Source organism: Schistocerca piceifrons, chromosome 1 (genome assembly GCF_021461385.2).
Source record: "Schistocerca piceifrons isolate TAMUIC-IGC-003096 chromosome 1, iqSchPice1.1, whole genome shotgun sequence".
Taxonomy (NCBI): Eukaryota; Metazoa; Arthropoda; class Insecta; order Orthoptera; family Acrididae; genus Schistocerca; species Schistocerca piceifrons.
Window position 1 is genome coordinate 1,104,256,817 of NC_060138.1, and position 24,973 is coordinate 1,104,281,789.

General features: G+C 42.1%; 1 protein-coding gene across 1 annotated transcript in view; it reads left to right on the forward strand.

Annotated features, from left to right (window-relative positions):
* The window catches only part of LOC124777936 (intracellular protein transport protein USO1-like), a 198,312-nt gene that overhangs the window by 92,900 nt on the left and 80,439 nt on the right, over positions 1–24,973 (forward strand). The window contains exon 9 of the mRNA XM_047253491.1: positions 16,399–16,616. Coding sequence (XP_047109447.1) covers positions 16,399–16,616 — 218 coding nt within the window. The remainder of the gene's footprint in view (positions 1–16,398; positions 16,617–24,973) is intronic.

Genomic DNA, 24,973 nt, shown 5'->3' on the forward strand with positions numbered 1-24,973 from the left:
CCTGGCATGTGTAATTTTCATACATGCACTTGACAAAAGCAATTACTTTCTTGGGAATTCCAAAAGTTTGCAGTAAGCTCCATATTTTAGTTCTAATTATACTGTCAAAGGCCTTTTCAAAGTCTCCAAACAGCATGTAAAACAGCCACTGATATTCGCATGAATGTTTGTCCATTATTCTCAAGGTTTTTATCTGGTCAATCCAAGAGTGGCCTTACCTGAATCCTGCTTATTCTCTTCTTATTTTCTTGTCTACATATGTTTATTCTACTTAGGATTATTTGCAACAGGATATTGCTTGGAATTGACAGCAGGGTGATGCTTCACCAATTATCACAAATTGATAGGTGTCCATTCTTGGGGAGCTTGATGAGCGTGCTTCTGTTCCAATCATTCAGTACTGTTTCATTCATCCATATAGCTGTCAGGAGTGAATGTAAAATTTCTGCTGCTATAGAGGGATCTACTTAGAGTAACTTTGGACTGATGTTGTCCAGGCCTGGAGCTTTTCCATTTTTTATTTGTTGGGCTGTTTTAGCAATTTCTTCTTTGGATGGCAGTTTCCATTAATTGACATATCTTTTGGGAGTCATTCCCCATCCACATTCAGTTAAGTTACATTGTCTTCTGTAGCTTCATGGTTCAGAACATTCTCGAAATGTTGTTTCCACCTCTCCACTTGGTCTTCTTGATTTTTCAGGCAGTTTTCGTTGATTTTCCTTGATTGGCATATCACCCCCAAATTTCTTATTTGACAGTTTTTGATGTTATATAGGGTCTTGTTATCGCTGCTGCCTCCGCCTTAGCTGCAACATTATTGATGAAGGTTAAGTTACCTTTTCTGAAACTGCTCTTCACCATCCTATGTAATATGCAGAGTTCCTGTTGGATTTTTTCTTGTATTTCCAGTACAGTCAGAGATCCAGCCTTATCTGCTGTGGCCATTTGTTTCAAGAATTTCTTCAGCAGTCTGTGCATAGGCCGTGTTCACTGCATCCCACTGGCCCTCGGTTCGTTCTCTTTGATTCTGCTGCTGAGCACATCAAAACAGTTTCCCAGTTGGATCAAGAACTCCTCTGGGACTTTTGTATTGTCCAATTTCCCAAAATTAGACTTAATCCTCTTCTGCCTGCAATGTCTCTTGTGTGCAGCTGTTTTTAGATGGACTGTTGCTAGCATAAGATGCTGGTCGCTACCGACATCTACTCCTCTTTTATTCCTCACATCTAGGAGTGATCTTTGCCAGGGCCTGCTGATTACAAAGTTGTCTATCTGGTTCCCTGTCCTGCTGTCTGGTGAAGCCCACTTCACTTTGTGACACCGTTTATGGGAGTAAATGGAAACTCCAATGATCAGGTTAAATATGCCGCACAAGATTATGAGACGTTCTCCATTGTCGTTTCGGGTCCCCAACACATGTTGCCAAATAATCTACTCTATCCCATGGTTGTCATTCACAATTTTTGCATTAAAGTCACTCATTTGCAGGAGGATATCTCTTTTTCGACACTTTTGCAGCATTTCTTGGAGTTTGCTATAAAACTTATCTTTCTCTTCATCCTCAAAATTTCTATCGGTGCATAACATTCTACAGTTGTGTATATAACCCCCCCCCCCCCCCCCCAAATGATTCCATAGCTAATGATGGAGTGCATGTAGGTATAATATATTATTATAAGGCATTGTCTATTACACATAGCATGTGATGTAGATGACATTTTCTTTGTTATTGTATTTGTGTGTTCTTTCCACTTTATGTGACAGTCAATATTAATTCCTAAAAATGTTGTATTTGATGTACAGTCTATGAAATTTTTGTCAACATTCAATTTTACAGAATTATTTTCCCCCTCTAAGCAGAAACTCTTGCTGTTTTCTTCCCTCATGTTCAGTGTACGTAATTGCATGATCACCAGTTATAAACATCTTTTATGGCTATGTTTGCTTTCTGTACTAGGGGTTCTGATGTTTTGTCTGTGATTATAATATTGCCATTATCAGCAAAATGAAATGTCTTACCTTATCTCAAAAGTCACTGATGTGTTTTGGAAACAATATTGGTCTTAAGATGCTGCCCTGGTGGACTCCTGTGCTAATATACTTGTGATTTGATACATATTCCACTTATAATTTTAATATTTAGCAGTAAAGCAGAACACTTACTAAACAACGAAGACTGTGAGTCATCAAATTAAACTTAAGTTGGAAAGGAAATGTGCCTTTTACAACAACAAAATGCACTGCACACACAAGCTTCTGCCATTAGCAAAATGTGTCAAAGGTTTTAGGACGAAGACTATATAATACTACATAACAACAAACTGCTTCTGATGAATGTGACATCATAACTGTTTACATTAGGTCTGTTTCAGTTGCCAGTGGTCTCATGTGGATGTGCAGTTGAGTTGTGTACAAGCCGTACCTTCTCCCACTTCTGGCTGTTAGCTTATTTGCTGTAACAACAAGCAACCAGATGCTACCCAGAACAGTTTTTCTGGTGCACCCAAGCTGCCAGATTCGCGCATGTGCAGAGCAGTCTGGGCTGGGGGGAGGGAGGGAGGGGGGGGGGGGTGCTCTACGAGACCCATGTTTATGTTTAGTAATTTTTCTGTTTCGTCTTAGTTTACAACTCTCACGTCAAATGAAAACAAAACAGATTTCTGTGGCCGGTAGCTATCAAGTGAATCAAAATACATACACATAAATATGGAAGGCTTAAATATGTTGTTAGTTTCAGTTTTGCGATTTGATTTTATTTCCATGTTTTTGACATCAAGCCTTGCAGAACAATGAAGTTATTTTTGTTGGTTTGGTAAAGAAATTTGCCTTTTACTAATCTTTTCCACTGAGGCAGTCAATTTATTTGAAATGAAGTGTTTCTTTCCACATTATTGGCTAGTTGCAACTGTTCACTGAATTTCAAGTGCATGTTTTCATCTTTTGGCAAGCCATAATAAAGAACCAAAGATGAGATATCTCAGTACTGGTACCACAAGAAAATTACATCCCAAAAACCACACTGAAAACCTTAATATCAAGTTGGAGCCTACTTCATTGTCAGTCTGGCCATAACAAATGTGCAATTTAAGCCAAATTGTGCATTTTACTATACTTTATGAAGAAACATCCTCTGCTTTCATGTTTCTTTTAAGACATGGTGTAAGATCTCTTAATGCTTTATATATACCAACATATGGGCTTCCTACATCAACGTAGCAGTGCATGCACAGTCACGCCTGTTTTCTGGTGCTCTCGAGCAACTGCTGAAATGAACGTATTTCTAACGGGTTGTGGGAAAATACTATGAATGGTGATCTGGAAAACATTGCTTTCAAAGTAAATTTCCTTTTACACAAGATGAATTATGTTAAGTGCGAGATTGTACTATGACTTTCTTAAACCACAGAACGTTTGACTCTCATTTAAAACTTAACACTTTGAGGACCACCCCCCTAGAAGAAGTTTGAACCCAGAAGACGAGACATTTACGTCATTATTTGAAATTTTATTGGCACCTTTGTGTGATTAAAATAGTTTAAGTATAACACACACAAATAATGTGAAAGCTTAGCTTTTCTTGTAGCTTATTAATCTTCAAGAGCAGTATTATATGTGGAAGCTTAGCTTTTATTGTCGCTACCTATGAATATTAATTTAAACCATAAACTTTTCCTTTTTGTGTGTTCACGCTACTTAACAGTGATGTTGCTATTGGCAGACTACATCATGTGTACTATGCACTGAATAACTGCTGTCATTAGCTGGCTAAATTGTGTGACATGACCGTGATTGGCTTACAAAAGTGCATCACAATTTCAGTTTCAATGCTTTGGAAACTAACGTGCTGTGTTTCGTGGAATTTGAGTTTATACTTTCGTAATATAAAAATATGCAGCATAGTGTAATATGAAAATATGCAGCATACATGTTGCTGGGATCAAAGATCTTTCCAAAATGCGTTTCTTTTTTTCTGGGTTTTGTTTTCTAAAGTGCCAGGAAGTCCTACGCTGGTGTATAAAATCTGAACCATTCAAAGGATTGGTAGGGTTTACAGTTCTGAGAGAAAGTACGCTGTCATTTAACACAGACAAAGTTTATATTCACTGGGAAAAATGTTTAGTTTTTGCCCGAGAAATACGGGTAAAACCTGGGTATTTTTTTCCTTGTCTGTGTATATACCCTGAAGAAGACTCCAAAGCAGTTCAGAGACGGGCTGCTAGATTTGCTACCAGTAGGCTCAAACAACACAAAAGTTTTATGGAGATGATTTTGGGGAATGGGAATCTCTGGAGGGAAGGCAACATTCTTTTCAAGGAACACTATTGAGAAACTTTAGAGAACCGGCATTTGAAGCTGACTACAGAATGACCTGCTGCTGTCACCACACATTTTGCATAAGGACCATGAAGATAGAAAATCAGGGCTCATATGAAGGTGTATAGACAGTGGTTTTTCCCTTGCTCTGTTTGGGAGTGGATCAGGAAAGGACATTAGTAGTTGTACAGGGTTCCCTTTTGCTATGCACCATGCAGTGGCTTGCAGAGCACGTATGTAGGTGTAGATCTAACATAGCCTTTAACAGGGCTTTGATTATCTATCATCATTCTTAAAGAGGGACATCCTACTCAAGATCCTTCCAACCCCTCCTAAAGCAGTTTTCCATTACCCAGCCAATGTACAAAACATCCTGGTCCATCACTATGCCCCTCCCAACCCTAATCCCTTACCACAAGTGTCTTATCCATGTGGAAGACCCAGCTGCAAGTACTGCCCAATCCATCCACTCAGTATATCGTACTGCAGTCCAGTCACAGGTTTATCCTACCCATCATCAATACATCCTTTGCTCCCGTAATCATCTTGGCCTCAGCCTCTGCTAATCCATTGTCATCCTCCTCCACCCCATCCTTTACCCAGTAGTTCCACCTCCCACCTGTCCTGTCACCCCCTCCTAGTCCATGCCTCCGTGTCATATTCATCATCTGCTGCACCTCACTGGCTCCTGTAACCATATGTCATAATGCCTAGACGATGCATCTGCCATCCATCCCTCCTGCATTCCCATCTTGCACTCCTGCTGCCTCCCTCTAAGCCACTAGTGACTAGTCCCCAACCTCTCTTCCTCACCCCTGCCTCTTTCTCCCTCTATCCATCCCACATGACGCAATCCCCATCACCAGTCGACCTACCGAACTGCATCCCCAGTATTGTGTGTTCAGCTGGCATAATGTAGGTTATAACACTACCGTCTGCTACTGCTGTACCATAACCTTAAAGTGGGAAGTAGATCATAAAATGGAACTATTTTGTTAAGAGTAATTATGCTATAAAGCAACAGAGCAGTGTTACCCTCTGAGAGGAATTCTGTTTGTGTTGACCGTGAAATACCTAATGGAGGTAGCTTATCGGAAGTGAAAGTCAGAATTACGTAAATATTTAAACAGTAACAAACAATATTTTACCTATGTACACTGTTCAAAGAATAAAGAAAACGGTCGCCAGTCTAATTAGGCAAGAGAATGATTGACATTCTTGTTCATGAAAATAGGTATGAGTAACTTTAACGGGCAAACGCAAGCTATACTTTGCCACACGCGAATGCAATGAACTCTGGCACCTGAATACAGTATGTTCATCTTAAGGTTGGAGGTACCAGATCAGAGCAAGCTATTTGCATAAATATAACCTTATAATACTACACACCATTACTTTCAGGGCTTATTCAAACTGAATGGTCTTTATAACATTACCATTAATACTCACTGTAGAATCATAAATTAGACATAGGTTCAGTATTACTTTTCAAACATTTTCCTAGCTGACATAAAATTGTAAATGTGGTTCACTGCAAAATTATGAACTAGTTACAGGTTAAGTCTCTCTCAGCTAAATACTTTTCTATTTAGAGTGAAAGTTGAATGGAATTCACCAACAGGTTACGTCTCACTGTCTTTTGAGTAAAGAAGTTATTGTTTTCATAAATAGTGCTCTTTCTATTAATCGTTATCTAGCATGAGCACAATAGACGAACTGTTGGTCCTGTTACACTATTAATATGCACTTTTAATACACAAGAGGAGCCCAATACTGTACAGACTTTGACTTGAGTAGCAAGAGTAATTAAAGCTTTCTATAATTAAGTGACTTTGTGTGTTTGAACTACTTTCAATGGAGGGGGGCCCTTAATCTTGACCACTGTAGCAGAGCAAACTAAACACATTTTCAATACACTAGAGAAACAAATACTTAGCAAGCATGAACATATAATTCTCAACAGTTGCAGTTCTGAACTTTTACTGCAGTGAAACACAAATTTGAGATATTTGTAAGATCCTTTCAACAAACGATATTAGTTTTAGCACACTCTAATGTCATATTAATTTTAATATGCCTCCAATAAAGGGCACTTGGTAAACACTTTAGTGTGGGAGGGACCCTAAGTGGAAATGTGACTGAGGATAAATCACGGTAGGTACAAGAGTTCAGTCAAATGTTAACCTTCTATTTGGGTTCACTATAACATCCTATGAGCTGATCCTTCACTGTACATTACTATAGTGTTCCATGACAGTGATTGCGCAATGTGGTGGCGATTGCATGTTGATAGGTGGATTTGCAGGTAGAATTGCTGGACTCTGTCATTTCTTGGTGGCGATGATAGATACCAATTCCAGAATAGTTCCAGCTCTTTGTCCATCCATCCGAGGCATTGGAAAGTGTCAGGAAAAGCCTCTCTCGGAACCAGCACAATACCCAACTTTTACATGAGCAGTTGTTAGTTTGGTAGCTCGTCCCCGACCGACTCTTTGTTCCACCTTTTCTACCTAGGCCAACCACAATTTGCGCGCTCTACACAGTTCCATTCCTGAGGGCAACCACAGCACCTTTTACATACAAAATAACTAAGAACCCTAAGTGAGGGTGGTGGTGGTTGTTGGGATGTTTAAGGGGGACTAAACAGCGAAGGTCATCAGTCCCCCCTAAGTGAAGGTCAGAAGTTTACATAACAGTAAACTAACATTTTAAATAAAACAGAACCTTTGCACATATTGACATTTCTATAAAAAAATTATTTAAATAAAATTATTCATCCTCAAAGAGATTATGTGAGAAAGACAAAACATATCATTTGCTCATATTGTACATATTAGAGGGATTACACTTCCTATACTATAAAAGACATCAAAGCTTTTAACAGAAAAGAATAAACACTCATGGTATCGATTCAATCCAACAACATTTACAGAAACTCAACGATGTAACATTAAATGAAACAAAAATGCAAAATAAATCAGTAAAGCATTAGAGCTACGGTGTTACAAGGTGCACAGGTGTGTGTGTGTGTGTGTGTGTGTGTGTGTGTGTGTGTGTGTGTGTTTGCACTTTGGCTCTTCAAACAGTTTATTCCAAAATTATGGAAAGTATACGTTGCTACTCACCATAAAGATGACATGTTGAGTTGCAGACAGGCACATCGAAAAGAATGTTGCACACTAAAACTTTCTTCAGATTGAAAGTATGAATTTGGGATGGAGCAGGAAAGGAGGAGGGATAGTTAGTTACAGGTGGGAGGCGAGAAGAGTGTGCTGTCTTGTGGAGTGTGCTGGGACTAGAAGGCAGTAGAACAATGTTGCCAGACGCAGTGTTGGGAGACTGTGGATGTGTGTTTTGGGGGTGGGAGGGGTGGGGTGGAGAAGGAGAGGAGCAGAGATGGGAAATGACTGGTGGGTGCATTGTTAGAGGGTGGTGCACAATGATGGTGAAGTAGCATGAACCGGGAGGAGGTGATAGGACAGAAGGGGCAGAAACAGATGGGTGTAGAGATTTGGAACAGTTAGTTATCATAGGTTAAGGCCAGGATAAATATGGGGGTGGAGAGTGTGTTTTAAGGATAACTCCCACCTGTGCACTTTAGAAAAGCTGGTGGCAGTGAGGAGGGTCCAGATGGCCCGATTTGTGAAGCAGCTTTTGAAATCAAGCATGTTATAATGAGATGCATGTTGCGCTATAGGGCGGTCCACTTTGCTCTTGACTGCAATTTGGTGATGCCTGTTTATCCTGGTGGACAGCTGGTTGGTAACCATACTAATATGAGAATTTGTGCAATGACTGTGGCAGAGCTAGTATAAGACCTGGCTGCAATCACAGGTGGCCTGGCCTCTTATAGGGCAGGATAAGCCTCTGATAGGACTGGAATAGGAATTGTTGGGCGATTATGTCAGACAGGACTTGCATCCGGCTCTTCCATGGGGATATGATCCCTGTGGCAAGAGTTTGGGACTGGGTGCAGCATTGAGATGGGCTAGGATGTTGTGGAGATCTGGTGGGCAGCAGAAAAGCACTTCAGGAGGGGTGGGAAGGACCTAGGGTAGGGGGGCCGCCCAGTTAGCCATGCATCTACATGTACATATACATGTATACTACGCTAGCCACCAAGCAGTGTGTGGCGGAGGGCACAATTTGCACCAAAGTAATATTTACCTCCTCTGTTCCACTCGCAGATCGCGCGAGGGAAAAATGACTGTCTGAACGCCTCAGTACAAGCAGTGTAATGCACCGCTTTCCTGGTGGAAGGCTTGTCAGTCCCTGGCACGAATCTGCCCGGTGGATTAGTGTCGAGGTCCAGTGCGCTGGCCAGTCTGTGGATGGTTTTTAAGGTGGTTTTCTATCTGCCTCGACAAATGCGGTCTGGTTCCTCTCATTTCAACTCAGTTACACTGTGTCGGCAATTGCTGTGCAAACACTTTCTCCACATACGCGTACACCATAATTACTCTATCACGCAAACATTGGGTGTACACTTGTCTGGTGCAAGATGTTCCTGGGGGTGAGGGAGGGGGTGTTGTGGGGGAGGGGGTCCACTGGGGGCTGAACCACACAATAACCCTGGGTTCGTGTGAGGCGGCAGTGGAGTGAGTGGACAGCTGTGGCCCTTTGTGGGGTTGTGTACTACTGAGGGCTACGGTGGGGATGAAGCCTCTCCGTTGTTTCTAGGTCCCCAGGTCCATACAATACAATAGGGTAGGAGTCCCTATCTCAGGGCATGATGATAGATAATAAAAGCCCTGAGAAAGGGTTTGGTTCAGTTGTTCCAGTCTGGGGTGGTAGCGGGTGGCGAAGCAGATATTCAAGGTGCCTCTTGGTGTGATGGGAAGATTGATGGTGTGTATGGGTATGGGATGGGAAATCAGTTTGTGAACTAGGACTGGGGGATACTGCCTGTCTACAAGAAAGTTCTTGTTACTGCAGATATGCAAGTACTGTTGGTGGCTGATGGGTTTATTGTGAACAGAGATGTGGGTGGAGCCATTAGAGAGTAGGAGGTTAGTGTCCAGGAAGGTGGCACACTGGTTGAAGAGATGAAGCAGATACGAGAGGTGTGGAGGTTGTGAAGGAATGGGGGTAGGATGTATTGGCCCAGTGTCCAGATCATAATGGTATCATCAGTGAACCTGAACCATACCAGGGGTTGGGGTTCTGGGTGGCTGGGAAGCTTTCCTCCAGATGGCTCAAAAACAGGTTGGTTCAGAAGGGTATCATGTTGGTGCCTATGGATGTGTCACAGATTTGTTTTTATACCTTTCCTTCAAAGGAGAAGTAGTTGGGATAAAGTTAGTAAGGTGTATGAGAAATCGGGTAGTGGGTACCTTTCCTTCAAAGGAGAAGTAGTTGTGTGTTGGGATAAAGTTAGTAAGGTGTATGAGAAATGAGGTAGTGGGTTTGGAATTTTGAAGGTTATTGGTAGAGAGAGTGTTCAATAGTAGCAAGTATATGCGCATGAGGGATGTTAGTGTATAGGGAAGTGGCATCAATAGTGATGAGTAGGGATCCAGGAGGTAAAATGGTGGAGATGGTAGAGCAAGGCTACACAACATACGTGCTCGCGGAGCAAGCTGTGAGCAGCAAGGCACGAGCACGGAGCAGGGCGAGCACGCTGCCCCCACTACTGGACCAGAGCGGAGAGTGGGGAGAGTCACGTGGGGTACAGAACAGCTGCCGCCAGTCAATGTAAATCTGCGGCAACCTGCAGGGATATCACGAATTATTACTGCGACAAATGAAACAAATAAAGGAGAGTGTACACGTGCCACGTAATTTTATTAGCTTAGTGTATGCCTCTCCGTTCGTATTAATTTGTGAACTGTTACACAATAAAAGGTGTCACTGAAGTGTGGGATTCTCGGTTATCTTGTACTTTTTGCCCTTTACAATTGCGTCTATGTTCGGAGTAATTGTTCTTGTCCATTGTAGGCGCAGCGTGCAGTTTAAATTTCGATCAGACTATGCGTTTCTCAGGCGCGTCTTGTTACATTTCATTGCAGAGAACAGTTGTTCACAAACATACGTGGAACCGAATATTGATATTATTGTAGCCGCCAGTTTGTGCAAACAAGGAGATCTATCCTGAGGGAAGTGTCTGTAGAATTCCAAAATGTTTTTCTTGTTCTGAAATTTGTCTGTGTATTCTCTGTCACACTGCAGCTCAATTATTTCTAGTTGCAGCTCAGGACGAATCTCTTCAATATTCGCTGAATATGGAGAGGAGAACAGATCAAAATCACTGTCTAGTGCTGTCAGATCTTGAAAGCGTTGATCAAAGTCTTCCTTAAGGGCATCTAAACTATGTGAATAACGTTCACAGTCTTTGTGAACATCTTGCATGGATGATAATTTAGGAAAATGAGCTAGATTTCCTGTTTCCAGCTGACTCACCCAAATTGTCAATTTCATTTTAAAAGCTCGTATTCGATCTATGAAATGAGTAATTAGCAGATCTTTACCTTGTAGTGAAATGTTCAAAGCATTCAGATGGCTAGTTAAATCTGCTAAGAACGCGAGATCACATTTCCATGAAGGCTCTTTCAATTCAGGAACACACATGTTATTTATATCCATGAACATATTTATCTCATCTAATAGGCAAAAAAATCGATTTAATAATTCGCCACGACTAAGCCAGCGGACCTCGCTGTAATAAGGCAGGCTACCATATTGGCTTTCTACATCCTCAAGAAAGCTTTTAAATTGCCTTTGTTGTCCATGCTTCCTTGTATAATTGATTGTACGAACAACAACACTCATCACATTTTTTAGAGTGATACTCTTTGCACTTAAGTTTTTCTGGTGGATCACACAGTGAACGCCCCTTATTTCATTCGGCACGGTCAGTTTTTGCATTTTCTCCTTCAACAGCGCAACGAAACTTGATTTTTTCCCTGTCATCGCTGGTGCACCGTCCGTAGACACTGAAACTAAAGAATTCCACGACAATCCTATATTTTCAACACTTTCTTCAACACTACTTAAAATATCACCCCCGGTTGTAGTGTTCTTCATGGCTGCTACATCGAGGAGCTCCTCCCTCACCTGAAGATCTCTGTTAACACCTCTAATAAATATGGCAAGCTGTGCTGTTCCAGTGATATCAACACTTTCGTCCAGAGCTAGAGAATACGGCATAAAATCTTTACAGATATTTGCAAGCTGGCTCTGGACGTCGTCTGCCATGTCCTGTATGTGACGCATAATGGTCATGTTAGATAATGGCACAATCCGAAACTGTTCAACTTGAGATGGACACAAATGTTCCGTAGCAACTACCAAACATTCTTTTATTAAATCGCCATCAGTGAAGGGGTGCAGGGAATTTGCTAAAAGCAAAGCAATTTTGTAACTCACTCTGAGAGCTGCCTCAGTTGATTTTTCTTCGCCGTCCATATCTTCTTCGGATAGCTTCCTTTTAAGTTTAATAACTTCCTGTGCGCGATCTGGTACATCACATTTTCCACTTCCGTAGTCTTTCGCGTGGTATGACATATAATGTCGCTGCAAATTAAATTTCCTAAAAGAATTCAGCATTTTGTGACATACTACACATTTTGCAACACCATCTTTTTCTGTAAACAGATACAATTCCTCCCAATGGGGGTTGAACTGCGAAAGCATGGTTGGGGTTACACAACGGCGACTTGACATGATTCTTAACCAGCGAAGTGACTGTTAGAGCTGATCGTAGTACTTTAAACGTTACACAGCTGGTGCGAATTCAATAGGCACGCTGCAGCCCTATTCAAACATGTGTGCGCATTTCCCCACTCCGCGACCTTGCACCTGCTCGCGAGCACATGCCTGAGCAGACGCGAGTACTCACGCTCAAAACCGGCCAGTTGTTAAGCCCTGTGGTAGAGAGTCAGTGAAGGAATTGGTTTTGTATCTTTGACATGGGATGCTAGTTTTTGACAATTGGTTGGAGGTGTAGGTCAATGAATGCTGAAATTCTTTCAGTGGGGTCACAGTAACCAGCTGCAATGGAATGTCCAAGATTGTTGAGTTTGTAGATTTTGGGGAGCATGTAGGAGGTGGGTGTACAGGGAATTAGGAGGGAAATGGATACAGGGAAGAAGTAATTATTGTCCTGTTAATCTGAGGAATTCTTTCCAGAGTGAGTATTAAGAATGTGGTAATCATTGTAACAGAGTCATAGAAAATTCAATTTACAAGAAATGTAATGGAGTATTTGTAAAGAACTAAAGTCCATTTGGTTTTTGTCAGTTATTTACTGAATATTTAATAAATTTTATTGTTGAAAATGTCCCCAGACAAATTGGTTTCAGACCCAAGGACTTCCACTAATGTTGATGGAAAGGTAATTTTAAGTGGAGTGCCTGATCATTACTTTCAGATGTTGACAGTAAATCATTCTAGCCAGTCAGATTAATCTTGTACTAGGAGGAGAGAACTGTATTAATTCAGAGAAAAAAGTCAAGGGTTAAAATTACTTAAGGCATTATTAAAAACTAATCTTTTATGATGACACAAACCTATGTCAAAAGAGTTTTTGGGAGGTGGGATGATGACCAGGCAGTGGTTAGGTGGGAAGGGGTGGAGGATCAAGGTGGGACGGTGGTGTGAACTGGAAGAGGCAGGGTTCAATGTTGTGATTAGGTTGACTTTGGTTGGAGAGATTGGTGGCAATGAAGTGTTTCCATTGCAGGGATCAGAAGGGGAGTAGACCCTTGACAAGTCCAAAAAGGTTAAATTCAGGTGTAGGGCTGAAGGTGAGGCTTTTGTATGGGACTGAAACATATGTGAGGCTATTCTTGGGTTGTTTCAGATCTGGATTTAGTGGAGTGTTACAAGGGGTTTTAGAGGATGTGGTAAGTTGAAAAAGTCAGCTAGGCAGCGTCTGGGTGCTTTGAGTTGTTGACGAGGAGGAACATAGTGATTTGGATAGGGTTTGGATAGCAGTGCTCCTAGGCAGCAGTAGGATGTCAGCAGGTTGGATAACTTATGGAGGTGGTGTCTGGAATACTCTTCCAGGTGCTGGAGAGGAAGGGTGCAAAAACTGCCCAATCCATTCACCCTCCTGATCTCAAACTATGATAAGTAACTGTCCCCCCCCCCTCCACCCAACCACCCCCCTCCCCCTCTCCCATCACCTCTTCCCAATTCATCTCCCTTCATTCTCATGCTGTCTGAAAATTCAGCCACCACTCCTCTCCCCTCTCTGCTCCTCTCCTTTTCCTCTCGCCATTCGGAACCCCCCTCCCTCTCAGCTGCATCTGGCAGCCCTGTCCTACCACCTTCTAGTTCCTGCATGCTCCACCAGACAGTGCTCTTCTCTCCTCCCACCTATATCCTGTTATCCCTCTCCCTTCCCTACCTCACTCCAGATTGCTGCTTTCATTCAATGCAGCACTTGCAGTTTGACCAAAGCAGCTGGGGTAGATGTCGTGTGTGAGGTGTGCCTGCATGTGTCAATGTCTGTCTGTTTTCCTTTCTTTTCAGAAGAAGGCTTTAGCTGAAAACTTGACATGTAACAGCCTTTTCATTGTGTCGGTCTGCAACTCAATGTATCATATGGATTGTGAATAGCAGTCTGTCCTGCTCATGGTTGTTGATATTCCAGCCTAGATTTTTCAGTGTTTGATTTATTCTGAAAGGTAGCAATATCTCCATTCTCTTTTGTATGTGCCTCTTGATGACCCGGCACCTCTGCTGTTCAGTGAGTACTCTCCTTTGCTCATAAATATTTACATTCTGCCAGAACTTTCCTACAAATTTTGACTAAAAATTTTGCTTTTTTGAAGCCTGTGCTACTTCTAACCTGTGAGCCCTGTTTTTCATATATGATCAGAACCAGTCATTGGCAATTCCTCAAAGGCCTTTGATAAATCTAAACATTTTCTTGTGCGGTACACATCCAGTCTAGTACATGAATTACCATTTCGGTAAACTCTACTATTGCTGATTTTGTACTTCTGCTACTCCAGAAACTGAACTGTGCTTCTCTGAGGTAGTTACATTTCTTCAAATAACTGCGTATAGAACACAGTACATTTGTAACAGGATGATCAGTTACTGATGCTGAGGTTTTCATTACACTTGTTGCACTGTTGTCCAATTGTGATATGCTAAAATTACAGAGCATGTTTGTAAGATTGCTACTAGTTTCATTTGTAATATTTTTGTTTATTTTTATATCTCCACATAAACTATATTGTTCTTGAGCATTGAAACTTTGTTCAGAATCTCAGCTAATTTCTTAGAAAAGGTGTCTATATTGTTGCCTATGGCCTTGCCACAGTGGCAACATCGGTCCCTGTAAGATTACCGAAGTTAAGCACTGTCGGGCTTGGCTAACACTTGGATGGGTGACCATCTGGTCTGTCAAGTGCTGTTGTCACGCTTGGTGTACTCAGCCCTTGTGAGGCAAATTGAGGAGCTACTTGATTGAGAACAGAGGGACTGTAATGTGCTGGCCACATGCTCTTCCATATCCACATCCAGTGACACCTATAGGCTGAGGAGTCAGTATGATTGGGCCTTCCGAGGCCTTTTCAGCTGGAGTTTACTATAGTTTTTACAACTTCATCACACTAAGCATTCAGTTACAACAATATTATGAAACGGATAAATTGCTTCTCACCTTATAGAACAGAAGTTAAATCACAGACATGTACAACAAGAATACAGATATAATTTTAGCTTTCAGCAAGAGGCCTTGTTCTAAAGTAGAAAACACACAAGCACAACTCACATGCATACGACCAGTGTCTCTGGTCTCTGAGGCTGGACTGCATTCAACAACTGTGCCTGATGTTAGAGGCAGTCTGTGAGTGAGAGGGGTAAGGAAGAGGCTGGTTTGGGGGGGGGGGGGGGGGGGGGGCTGTAGTGTTGCTTGTGGGAGCATGCGCAGATATTTTTTTTTTCGGTACCTCTACTTCTCTCCTTTCTCTCCCTCCCTTCCCCTCAACTCTCCCGACTGCACTTAGCTGCCATACCATGTCTACACCATTCCACTCCATGTCTCTACATGTTCCCACAAGCAGCACTATACCTTCCCCCCTCCATACCCAGGTATCTGCCCCCCTCCCTACACTGGTATCTTCCCCCTCCCTACCCTGGGATCCATCCCTCTCCCCACTCCTGCCTCCTCTGTATACCTACTACCCATGGATTGCTTCTGGCATCAGGCACAGTTGCTGTGCATTGTCTGGCCTCAGTGGTCATGTGTGTGGGAGTTGCACCTGTGTGAATCTGTGTGTGTTTTCTGCCTTACAAGAAGGCCTTTTGGCTGAAAGCTCAAATGTATAACAATTTTTGTTGTGTATGCCCGCAACTCAGTGTCTCTTCTCTAGGGTGAGTAGCAGTCTATGCTTTTCATAATATTATCATTATTCCATTCTGGGTTTCCCATCATTTAAGAATTTCGTTAATACTCTGTAATGATATTGATAACCACTCTGTTCAAGTGCCGTACCAAAAGCATCATTAGTAGCAACATTATCATCAGCAACAGCATCTGTAGTTAAAAAAAAAAAATCTGTCAGGTGATGGAATATGGCTTGTGAGTATGAAATATGTAAGAAGGTAACTATTAAATGGAAAATGCAATAGAAAACTTCTCTTTCTTTGTATGCGCAGTGTTTCAGCTCCTCCTTCCTATCCACATTTTCTGTGATGCCATACATTTTGCCCTTACCTTCTGTCTGTGCCTGTTCGTACACAGTACAGGTCACCCTTTAATACAGTACATTTGGGTAACTGTTGACATTCAACTTTGCAAAGTTGTTATATTGCTTACATGATATGCCTCAGTCATACACCACCCTTTATATTGAATGTTTTCAAAGCAACCCACTAATTAAAAGGCTTATGTTTAAGCTGTGCTTGTATTGCAACTCCAAACAGTTTAGGAAATATATACTATCAAGTGTGCTTTGTCTAGTTCTCTAAATCAGAAAACATGTATACTGAAATAATTAAATGTTTAAAATAAAAAATACAACAAATATTTCAACAATTTGCATCTTTTGTGCTAATTTATAAGTTAGGATAAATAAAATACTTCAGTTATTTCATATCTTTATTACTAGCCACAGTTAATATTGGCAGGCCATTCACTTATGCAGTCTCTGGAGAAAAAAAGGCAGTCTCACAATGACACTGTGACAGAGGTTCTGCAAGAGATGAAGGCTCTGCTCCAGGAGAGGGACTCCCTGAAAGAAAGCCAGAAAACTAACTTTGAAGAGGAACTTGCACAAGTCCAGAGTGAAAGGAATGCTTTGGCTGAAAAACTTAAAGCTGAAATTTTGAAAGGAAAGGGAAGACAGGTATTTTGCTTACAATTTGTACCATTTTCCATTTTTTCATAAGTGTAAGTAGTAATGGCAGTTAATTGACAAGTGCTGTTGGACAACTTTGTCTGAGAATGATAACTTAAGTAGTGTATCCAGGAATAATAGCTACAAATTTAAGAAGGATTGTTATTTTTGTAATAACCAGCATGCCATGCTTCCTGTAACATCTGTGATTGTGGGTAACTGATGTGACTTCAGTTTGACTAATTTTCTGAATGTGTTATGAATTTGATATTGGACGCATTCATTCATTCATTCATTCATTACACATTGCACAGAGAAGTAAATGAGTAGAGGGACTGTTCACCATGGGGTGGAGGTGTTAGATTTATTGGTTGCCAGAGACAATGTAGTCTTCTCCTCCCACCTCCCTACTTTGTGTTTGTCTATGTGTGTTTGTGTTTTTGTGTGTACCTAAAGAAGAGCACAAGTTTGTAAGTATAGTGAGACTGTTTAATTTTTTATACTAATGTGCATATCTACTGCTCAATGTACTCACTCATACTATAGGTGATAGTCTTTACTTGTTCCATTGTTTGCATTCTACCCAGATTTAGCAGTACAGTTGTACAGAGATATCATTTTAAACTGTTATTGCTATAGGTTATATTAATTGGTAACTGCAATTAATGGAAAAAAAAATTGTTACGGGACATATGTACTTCCCATATTCTATTCTATGTTTAGAAAAAGTTCAAATTTGTGTCTCCTGTAATGCTCAGATTACTTGCTGATTTCAAAATGTTGCAGCCAATATCAATCAAATGATGTAAATAATGTTCATATACTTAAGTATGTTTCACAGTTATGTATCTACTTTGTTATTACTGAAAATTAAAAACTGCATGACGTAGAAGAATTTACAGACAAATTTGCCATGTGCAATGCTAATAGAGATTACTCATACACTGTAGTATTTACCATGGAGCCACATTGCAACAGCATGCATTCAGAATAAGGGAGTTGCAAGTAAGGTATACTTTTGGTTTGGTTTTTAGCTTTTGTAGAGCCAGAGGTTCCCTTTGTACATACCCAGGGAACTTGGTTTTCCCATTCATTATCAAATGAAAGTGCTGGCAGGTCGACAGACACACAAACAAACACAAACATACACACAAAATTCAAGCGGGAAAAATATACAGGGTGATTCAAAAAGAATACCACAACTTTAAAAATGTGTATTTAATGAAAGAAGCATAATATAACCTTCTGTTATACATCATTACAAAGAGTATTTAAAAAGGTGTTTTTTTTTCACTCAAAAACAAGTTCAGAGATGTTCAATATGGCCCCCTCCAGACACTCGAGCAATATCAACCCGATACTCCAACCCGTTCCACACTCTCTGTAGCATATTAGGCGTAACAGTTTGGATAGTTGCTGTTATTTCTCGTTTCAAATCATCAATGGTGGCTGGGAGAGGTGGCCGAAACACCATATCCTTAACATACCCCCATAAGAAAAATTGCAGGGGGTAAGATCAGGGCTTCTTGGAGGCCAGTGATGAAGTGATCTGTCACGGGCTGCTCGGCCGTCCAGAACTTTTCCGTTTGCACAAACACCCATTCTCTGTAAACTGTTTATACCAACGTTTAATACACCACCTATCAGGAGGTTTAACACCATACTTCGTTTGAAATGCACGCTGAACAACTGTCGTCGATTCACTTCTGCCGTACTCAATAACACAAAAAAGCTTTCTGTTGAGCGGTCGCCATCTTAGCATCAACTGACGCTGACGCCTAGTCAACAGCGCCTCAAGCGAACAAATGTACAACTAAATGAAACTTTATAGCTCCCTAATTCGCCGACAGATAGTGCTTAGCTCTGCCTTTTGTCGTTGCAGAGTTTTAAATTCCTAAAGTTGTGGTATTCTTTTTCCACATCCTTTCGTCTTTCCCTCTCCTTCCCTCTTTCCTGATGAGGCAACAGTTTGTTGCGAAAGCTTGAATTTTGTGTGTGTGTTTGTGTTTGTTTGTGTGTCTTTCGACCTGCCAACGCTTTCGTTCGGTAAGTCACATCATCTTTGTTTTTTATATATATATATATATATATATATATATATATATATATATATATATATTTTCTGATGTTCACAATTCAACATACGTCTCTCCAAGTTTTCTGCTTTATCATATTTTGTAAATTCCACAATGATTCTTCTTAGTACCTACTCAGTGTTGTCAGGTGGTATCCGCTGGTTACTGTTGACAAGTAGCAACTGCCAGTGTGTGCACTACAGTGATCTCTTGGTCTTGTTGTGGAGATCTCATTTGAAGTCGAACATGTGTGTTTCAATTGCTGACAGACTTATGACAGTAGCATGTTCAGAGCCCACTACTGGGAATTGATCTGTGGCCTTCCATGTGTACACCAGGTTACTGGTGCTGCTGCTGAGTGTCACTGTGGCCAGGAGCCAAACCAAAATTCGTAGCTAGGTAAATTTTTCATTATGTAATGGTGTAACAAATTTCAGATATTCTTGTTTTTCTTTATATCTGACAGCTAGTTCATGGTTCCTTGGCTGCACTTACTTGAAATCCTGAGTCCTTTAGTAGATAATTAACTGTGTGAATATGTATCGCCTCCTTTATCAGACAGGCCCAGAAAGTGTAAACTGAGGATATAGTCTTTTTCTTCTCATAAATCATGTGGTGTCCTACACCAAGGTAGTACTTCGCTATTGCCAATTTATACAGTTCACACAGATGTGTATGACATTGGTGTTTCTCACATCAGTCTTGCACTGTACAACATGCATGACTGATGTATGTAATTCAACACTCACAACGAACCTCAGATACAGCCTGTTTCCTGAAGCTGAGATAGTCTTTGTCAGGACCTAAAAAATTGCTTAGTTTTTCTGGGGGTGAACGGCACACCTGATATGTCTGTAGAGGACTCTTCGATTATTTGAGGATGGGGAAAAGGGACAAATTACACCACATGTACTGCAGGTCTACTCACACTAACTTATATTTGTGGGCTACAAGTTATCACCATGAAGCATACTGTGATTGTTAGGGACAGGAAGAAATCGATTTATTTTCTGGCAAAGTTTGGTGCTATCTTTTGCCAAATTTGGTGTTATTTTTTATCAAATTCAGTATTATATTTGCCAGATTTGGTGCTATTTTTGTCACATTCAGCACCGTTTAGCTGCCAAATTCTGTGTTACTTTATTATGTCTATTTTGGTTTTAATTTTTTCTTTTTCCGTGTTATTTTTTCCAATTTCAGTATTACTTTTCTCCAATTTAGATTTTTTTCTCAATTTCAGTGCTATTTTTTTTGTCAATCTTGGTGTTATTTTTTTTGTTGAGTTTAGTCTTATTTTTCACCAAAGATGGAGTTATTTTTTTGTGAATATTGGAGTTATTTTTGACAAATAGTGTTATTCTTTGCCAAATTTGCAGCTATTTTTGTCAAATTTTGTGTTACTTTTTGTCAAATTTGGTGTTACTTTTTCCAAAATTTGATGTTACTCTTTGGTAAATTTGATGTTATTTTTTCAAATTCGGTAAGTTTATTGCCAGATTCACTGGTTTTTGTCAATTTCCATGTTACTTTTTGCCAATTTTGTTTGTTTTTTGTCTGTTTTGGTGCTATTTTTGGCATCACATCATAGTTCATTATGTGGGAAATGAAGTGTCATTTTATGATTATAAAGGAACCTTATCCTTGAGAAAGAAAATGCAATTTCAGTGTTCAATAACTATCGGTTATGAATATTAGTAAACTGTAGTCCTCAGATTTACATTCAACGTATATGGGGAAATGTCAGATTCCATGATATTTCGTAAAAATCACCGATTTTATGTTATTTTGCTAAAACCTGCCAGTTTTGCATTATTTTTTTTTAATCATTTTCACAAAATTTTCGTGTCCTCAGTGATGGCGTGCTGCACACACTGATTCACAGAGCACACATTATGTCCAGTGCTGATAGCCGGCAGGGTGAACGTTGACACTTAAGTACAGTTTTCTGACAGACTTGTCTGGGCCAAACTGATAAATCTAGAACAGCTAAGCATTCCATTACCACAGGACACTGCGTGATGCACAAAAGGCCAAACTCTATTTCCTCAGTTTTATCTTTCTGGGTGTGTATGGTAAAGGAGGCAGTACTTATTATCATGGTAGATACGGTAATAAATATGGAGTCAGCATTCCAGTTAAGTACAGCCTGGAACCCTGCCACCTTTAGATGTAGAGGAAAACAAGAATTTCTGATGACATTTACACCACAATGTATTGGAACGACTATCTATCTATCTGATTTGGCTTCTGGCCACAGTGGCACTTGGCAGCAGCACCAGTAGCCTGGTGCGTGCACATAAGGCGGCAGCTTGGTTCTCAGTAGAAGGCGCTGAACACACTACCATCCTCTCATCTGCATACAACTCAGTCTCACATGTATGACGAACAATTCAGTCTATATCTAAAAACAAAGATGATGTGACTTACCAAATGAAAGTGCTGGCAGGTCGACAGACACACAAACAAACACAAACATACACACAAAATTCAAGCTTTCGCAACAAACTGTTGCCTCATCAGGAAAGAGGGAAGGACAGGGAAAAGACGAAAGGATGTGGGTTTTAAGGGAGAGGGTAAGGAGTCATTCCAATCCTGGGAGCGGAAAGACTTACCTTAGGGGGAAAAAAAGGACGGGTATACACTCGCACACACACACATATCCATCCACACATATACAGACACAAGCAGACATATTTAAAGACAAAGAGTTTTGGGCAGAGATGTCAGTCGAGGCAGAAGTGCAGAGGCAAAGATGTTGTTGAATGACGGGTGAGGTATGAGTGGCGGCAACTTGAAATTAGCGGAGATTGAGGCCTGGTGGATAACGGGAAGAGAGGATATATTCAAGAGCAAGTTCCCATCTCCGGAGTTCGGATAGGTTGGTGTTAGTGGGAAGTATCCAGATACCCCTGATGGTGTAACACTGTGCCAAGATGTGCTGGCCGTGCACCAAGGCATGTTTAGCCACAGGGTGATCCTCATTACCAACAAACACTGTCTGCCTGTGTCCCATTCATGTGAATGGACAGTTTGTTGCTGGTCATTCCCACATAGAATGCGTCACAGTGTAGGCAGGTCAGTTGGTAGATCACGTGGGTGCTTTCACACGTGGCTCTGCCTTTGATCGTGTACACCTTCCGGGTTACAGGACTGGAGTAGGTGGTGGTGGGAGGGTGCATGGGACAGGTTTTACACCGGGGGCGGTTACAAGGGTAGCAGCCAGAGGGTAGGGAAGGTGGTTTGGGGATTTCATAGGGATGAACTAAGAGGTTACGAAGGTTAGATGGATGGCGGAAAGACACTCTTGGTGGAGAGGGGAGGATTTCATGAAGGATGGATCTCATTTCAGGGCAGCATTTGAGGAAGTCGTATCCCTGCTGGAGAGCCACATTCAGAATCTGATTCAGTCCCGGAAAGTATCCTGTCACAAGTGGGGCACTTTTGTGGTTCTTCTGTGGGAGGTTCTGGGTTTGAGAGGATGAGGAAGTGGCTCTGGTTATTTGCTTCTGTACCAGATTGGGAGGATAGTTGCGGGATGCGAAAGCTGTTGTCAGGTTGTTGGTGTAATGCTTCAGGGATTCCGGACTGGAGCAGATTCGTTTGCCACGAAGACCTAGGCTGTAGGGAAGGGACCGTTTTATGTGGAATGGGTGGCAGCTGTCATAATGGAGGTACTGTTGCTTGTTGGTGGGTTTGATGGGGACGGACGTGTGAAGCTGGCCATTGGACAGGTGGAGGTCAACATCAAGGAAAGTGGCATGGGATTTGGAGTAGGACCAGGTGACTCTGATGGAACCAAAGGAGTTGAGGTTGGAGAGGAAATTCTGGAGTTCTTCTTCACTGTGAGTCCAGATCATGAAGATGTCTTCAATAAATCTGTACCAAACTTTGGGTTGGCAGGCCTGGGTAACCAAGAAGGCTTCCTCTAAGCGACCCACGAATAGGTTGGCGTACGAAGGGGCCATCCTGGGTACCCATGGCTGTTCCCTTTAATTGTTGGTATGTCTGGCCTTCAAAAGTGAAGAAGTTGTGGGTCAGGATGAAGCTGGCTAAGGTAATGAGGAAAGAGGTTTTAGGTAGGGTGGCAGGTGATCGGCGTGAAAGGAAGTGCTCCATTGCAGCGAGGCCTGGACGTGCGGGATATTTGTGTATAAGTAAGTGGCATCAATGGTTACAAGGATGGTTTCTGGGGGTAACGGGTGGGTAGGGATCCCAGGCGTTCGAGAAAGTGGTTTGTGTCTTTGATGAAGGATGGAGACTGCACGTAATGGGTTGAGGGTGTTGATCTACGTAGGCAGAGATACGTTCTGTGGGGGCTTGGTAACCAGCTACAATGGGGCGGCCGGGATGATTGGGTTTGTGAATTTTAGGAAGAAGGTAGAAGGTAGGGGTGCGGGGGTGTCGGTGGGGTCAGGAGGTTGATGGAGTCAGGTGAAAGGTTTTGTAGGGGGCCTAAGGTTCTGAGGATTCCTTGAAGCTCTGCCTGGACATCAGGAATGGGATTACCTTGGCAAACTTTGTATGTGGTGTTGTCTGAAAGCTGACGCAGTCTCTCAGCCACATACTCCCGACGATCAAGTACCACGGTCGTGGAACCCTTGTCTGCCGGAAGAATGATGATGGGACTGGTCAGCCTTCAGATCACGGATAGCCTGGGCTTCAGCAGTGGTGATGTTGGGAGTATGATTAAGGTTTTTTAAGAAGGATTGAGAGGCAAGGCTGGAAGTCAGAAATTCCTGGAAGGTTTGGAGAGGGTGATTTTGAGGAAGAGGAGGTGGGGTCCCGCTGTGACGGAGGACGGAACTGTTCCAGGCAGGGTTCAATTTGGATAGTGTCTTGGGGAGTTGGATCATTAGGGGTAGGATTAGGATCATTTTTCTTCGTGGCAAAGTGATACTTCCAGCAGAGAGTACGAGTGTAGGACAGTAAATCTTGGACGAGGGCTGTTTGGTTGAATCTGGGAGTGGGGCTGAAGGTGAGGCCTTTGGATAGGACAGAGGTTTCGGATTGGGAGAGAGGTTTGGAGGAAAGGTTAACTACTGAATTAGGGTGTTGTGGTGCCAGATTGTGTTGCTTGGAATTTTGAGGTTTTGGAGGGAGTGGAGCTGGAAGTGGGAGACTGAGTAGATGGGAGAGACTGGGTTTGTGTGCAATGAGAGGTGTTTGAGGTTTGCTGGAAAGGTTGTGAAGGGTGATAGAGTTGCCTTTCCGGAGGTGGGAAACCAGGAGATTGGATAGTTTTTTGAGGTGAAGGGTGGCGTGCTGTTCTAATTTGCGGTTGGCCTGTAGGAGGATGCTCTGAATAGCCGGTGTGGATGTGGGAGAGGAAAGATTGAGGACTTTTATTAAGGATAGGAGTTGACGGGTCCGTTACCCCCAGAAACCATCCTTGTAACCATTGATGCCACTTCCTTATACACAAATATCCCGCACATCCAGGGCTTCGCTGCGATGGAGCACTTCCTTTCACGCCGATCACCTGCCATCCTACCTAAAACCTCATTCCTCATTACCTTAGCCAGCTTCATCCTGACTCACAACTTCTTCACTTTTGAAGGCCAGACATACCAACAATTAAAGAGAACAGCCATGGGTACCAGGATGGCCCCTTTGTACGCCAACCTATTCATGGGTCGCTTAGAGGAAGCCTTCTTGGTTACCCAGGCCTGCCAACCCAAAGTTTGGTACAGATTTATTGATGACATCTTCATGATCTGGACTCACAGTGAAGAAGAACTCCAGAATTTCCTCTCCAATCTCAACTCCTTTGGTTCCATCAGAGTCACCTGGTCCTACTCCAAATCCCATGCCACTTTCCTTGATGTTGACCTCCACCTGTCCAATGGCCAGCTTCACACGTCCGTCCCCATCAAACCCACCAACAAGCAACAGTACCTCCATTATGACAGCTGCCACCCATTCCACATAAAACGGTCCCTTCCCTACAGCCTAGGTCTTCGTGGCAAACGAATCTGCTCCAGTCCGGAATCCCGAAGCATTACACCAACAACCTGACAACAGCTTTTGCATGCCGCAACTACCCTCCCAACCTGGTACAGAAGCAAATAACCAGAGCCACTTCCTCATCCTCTCAAACCCAGAACCTCCCACAGAAGAGCCCCAAAAGTGCCCCACTTGTGACAGGATAGTTTCCGGGACTGGATCAGATTCTGAATGTGGCTCTCCAGCAGGGACACGACTTCCTCAAATCCTGCCCTGAAATGAGATCCATCCTTCATGAAATCCTCCCCACTCCACCAAGAGTGTCTTTCCGCCGTCCACCTAACCTTC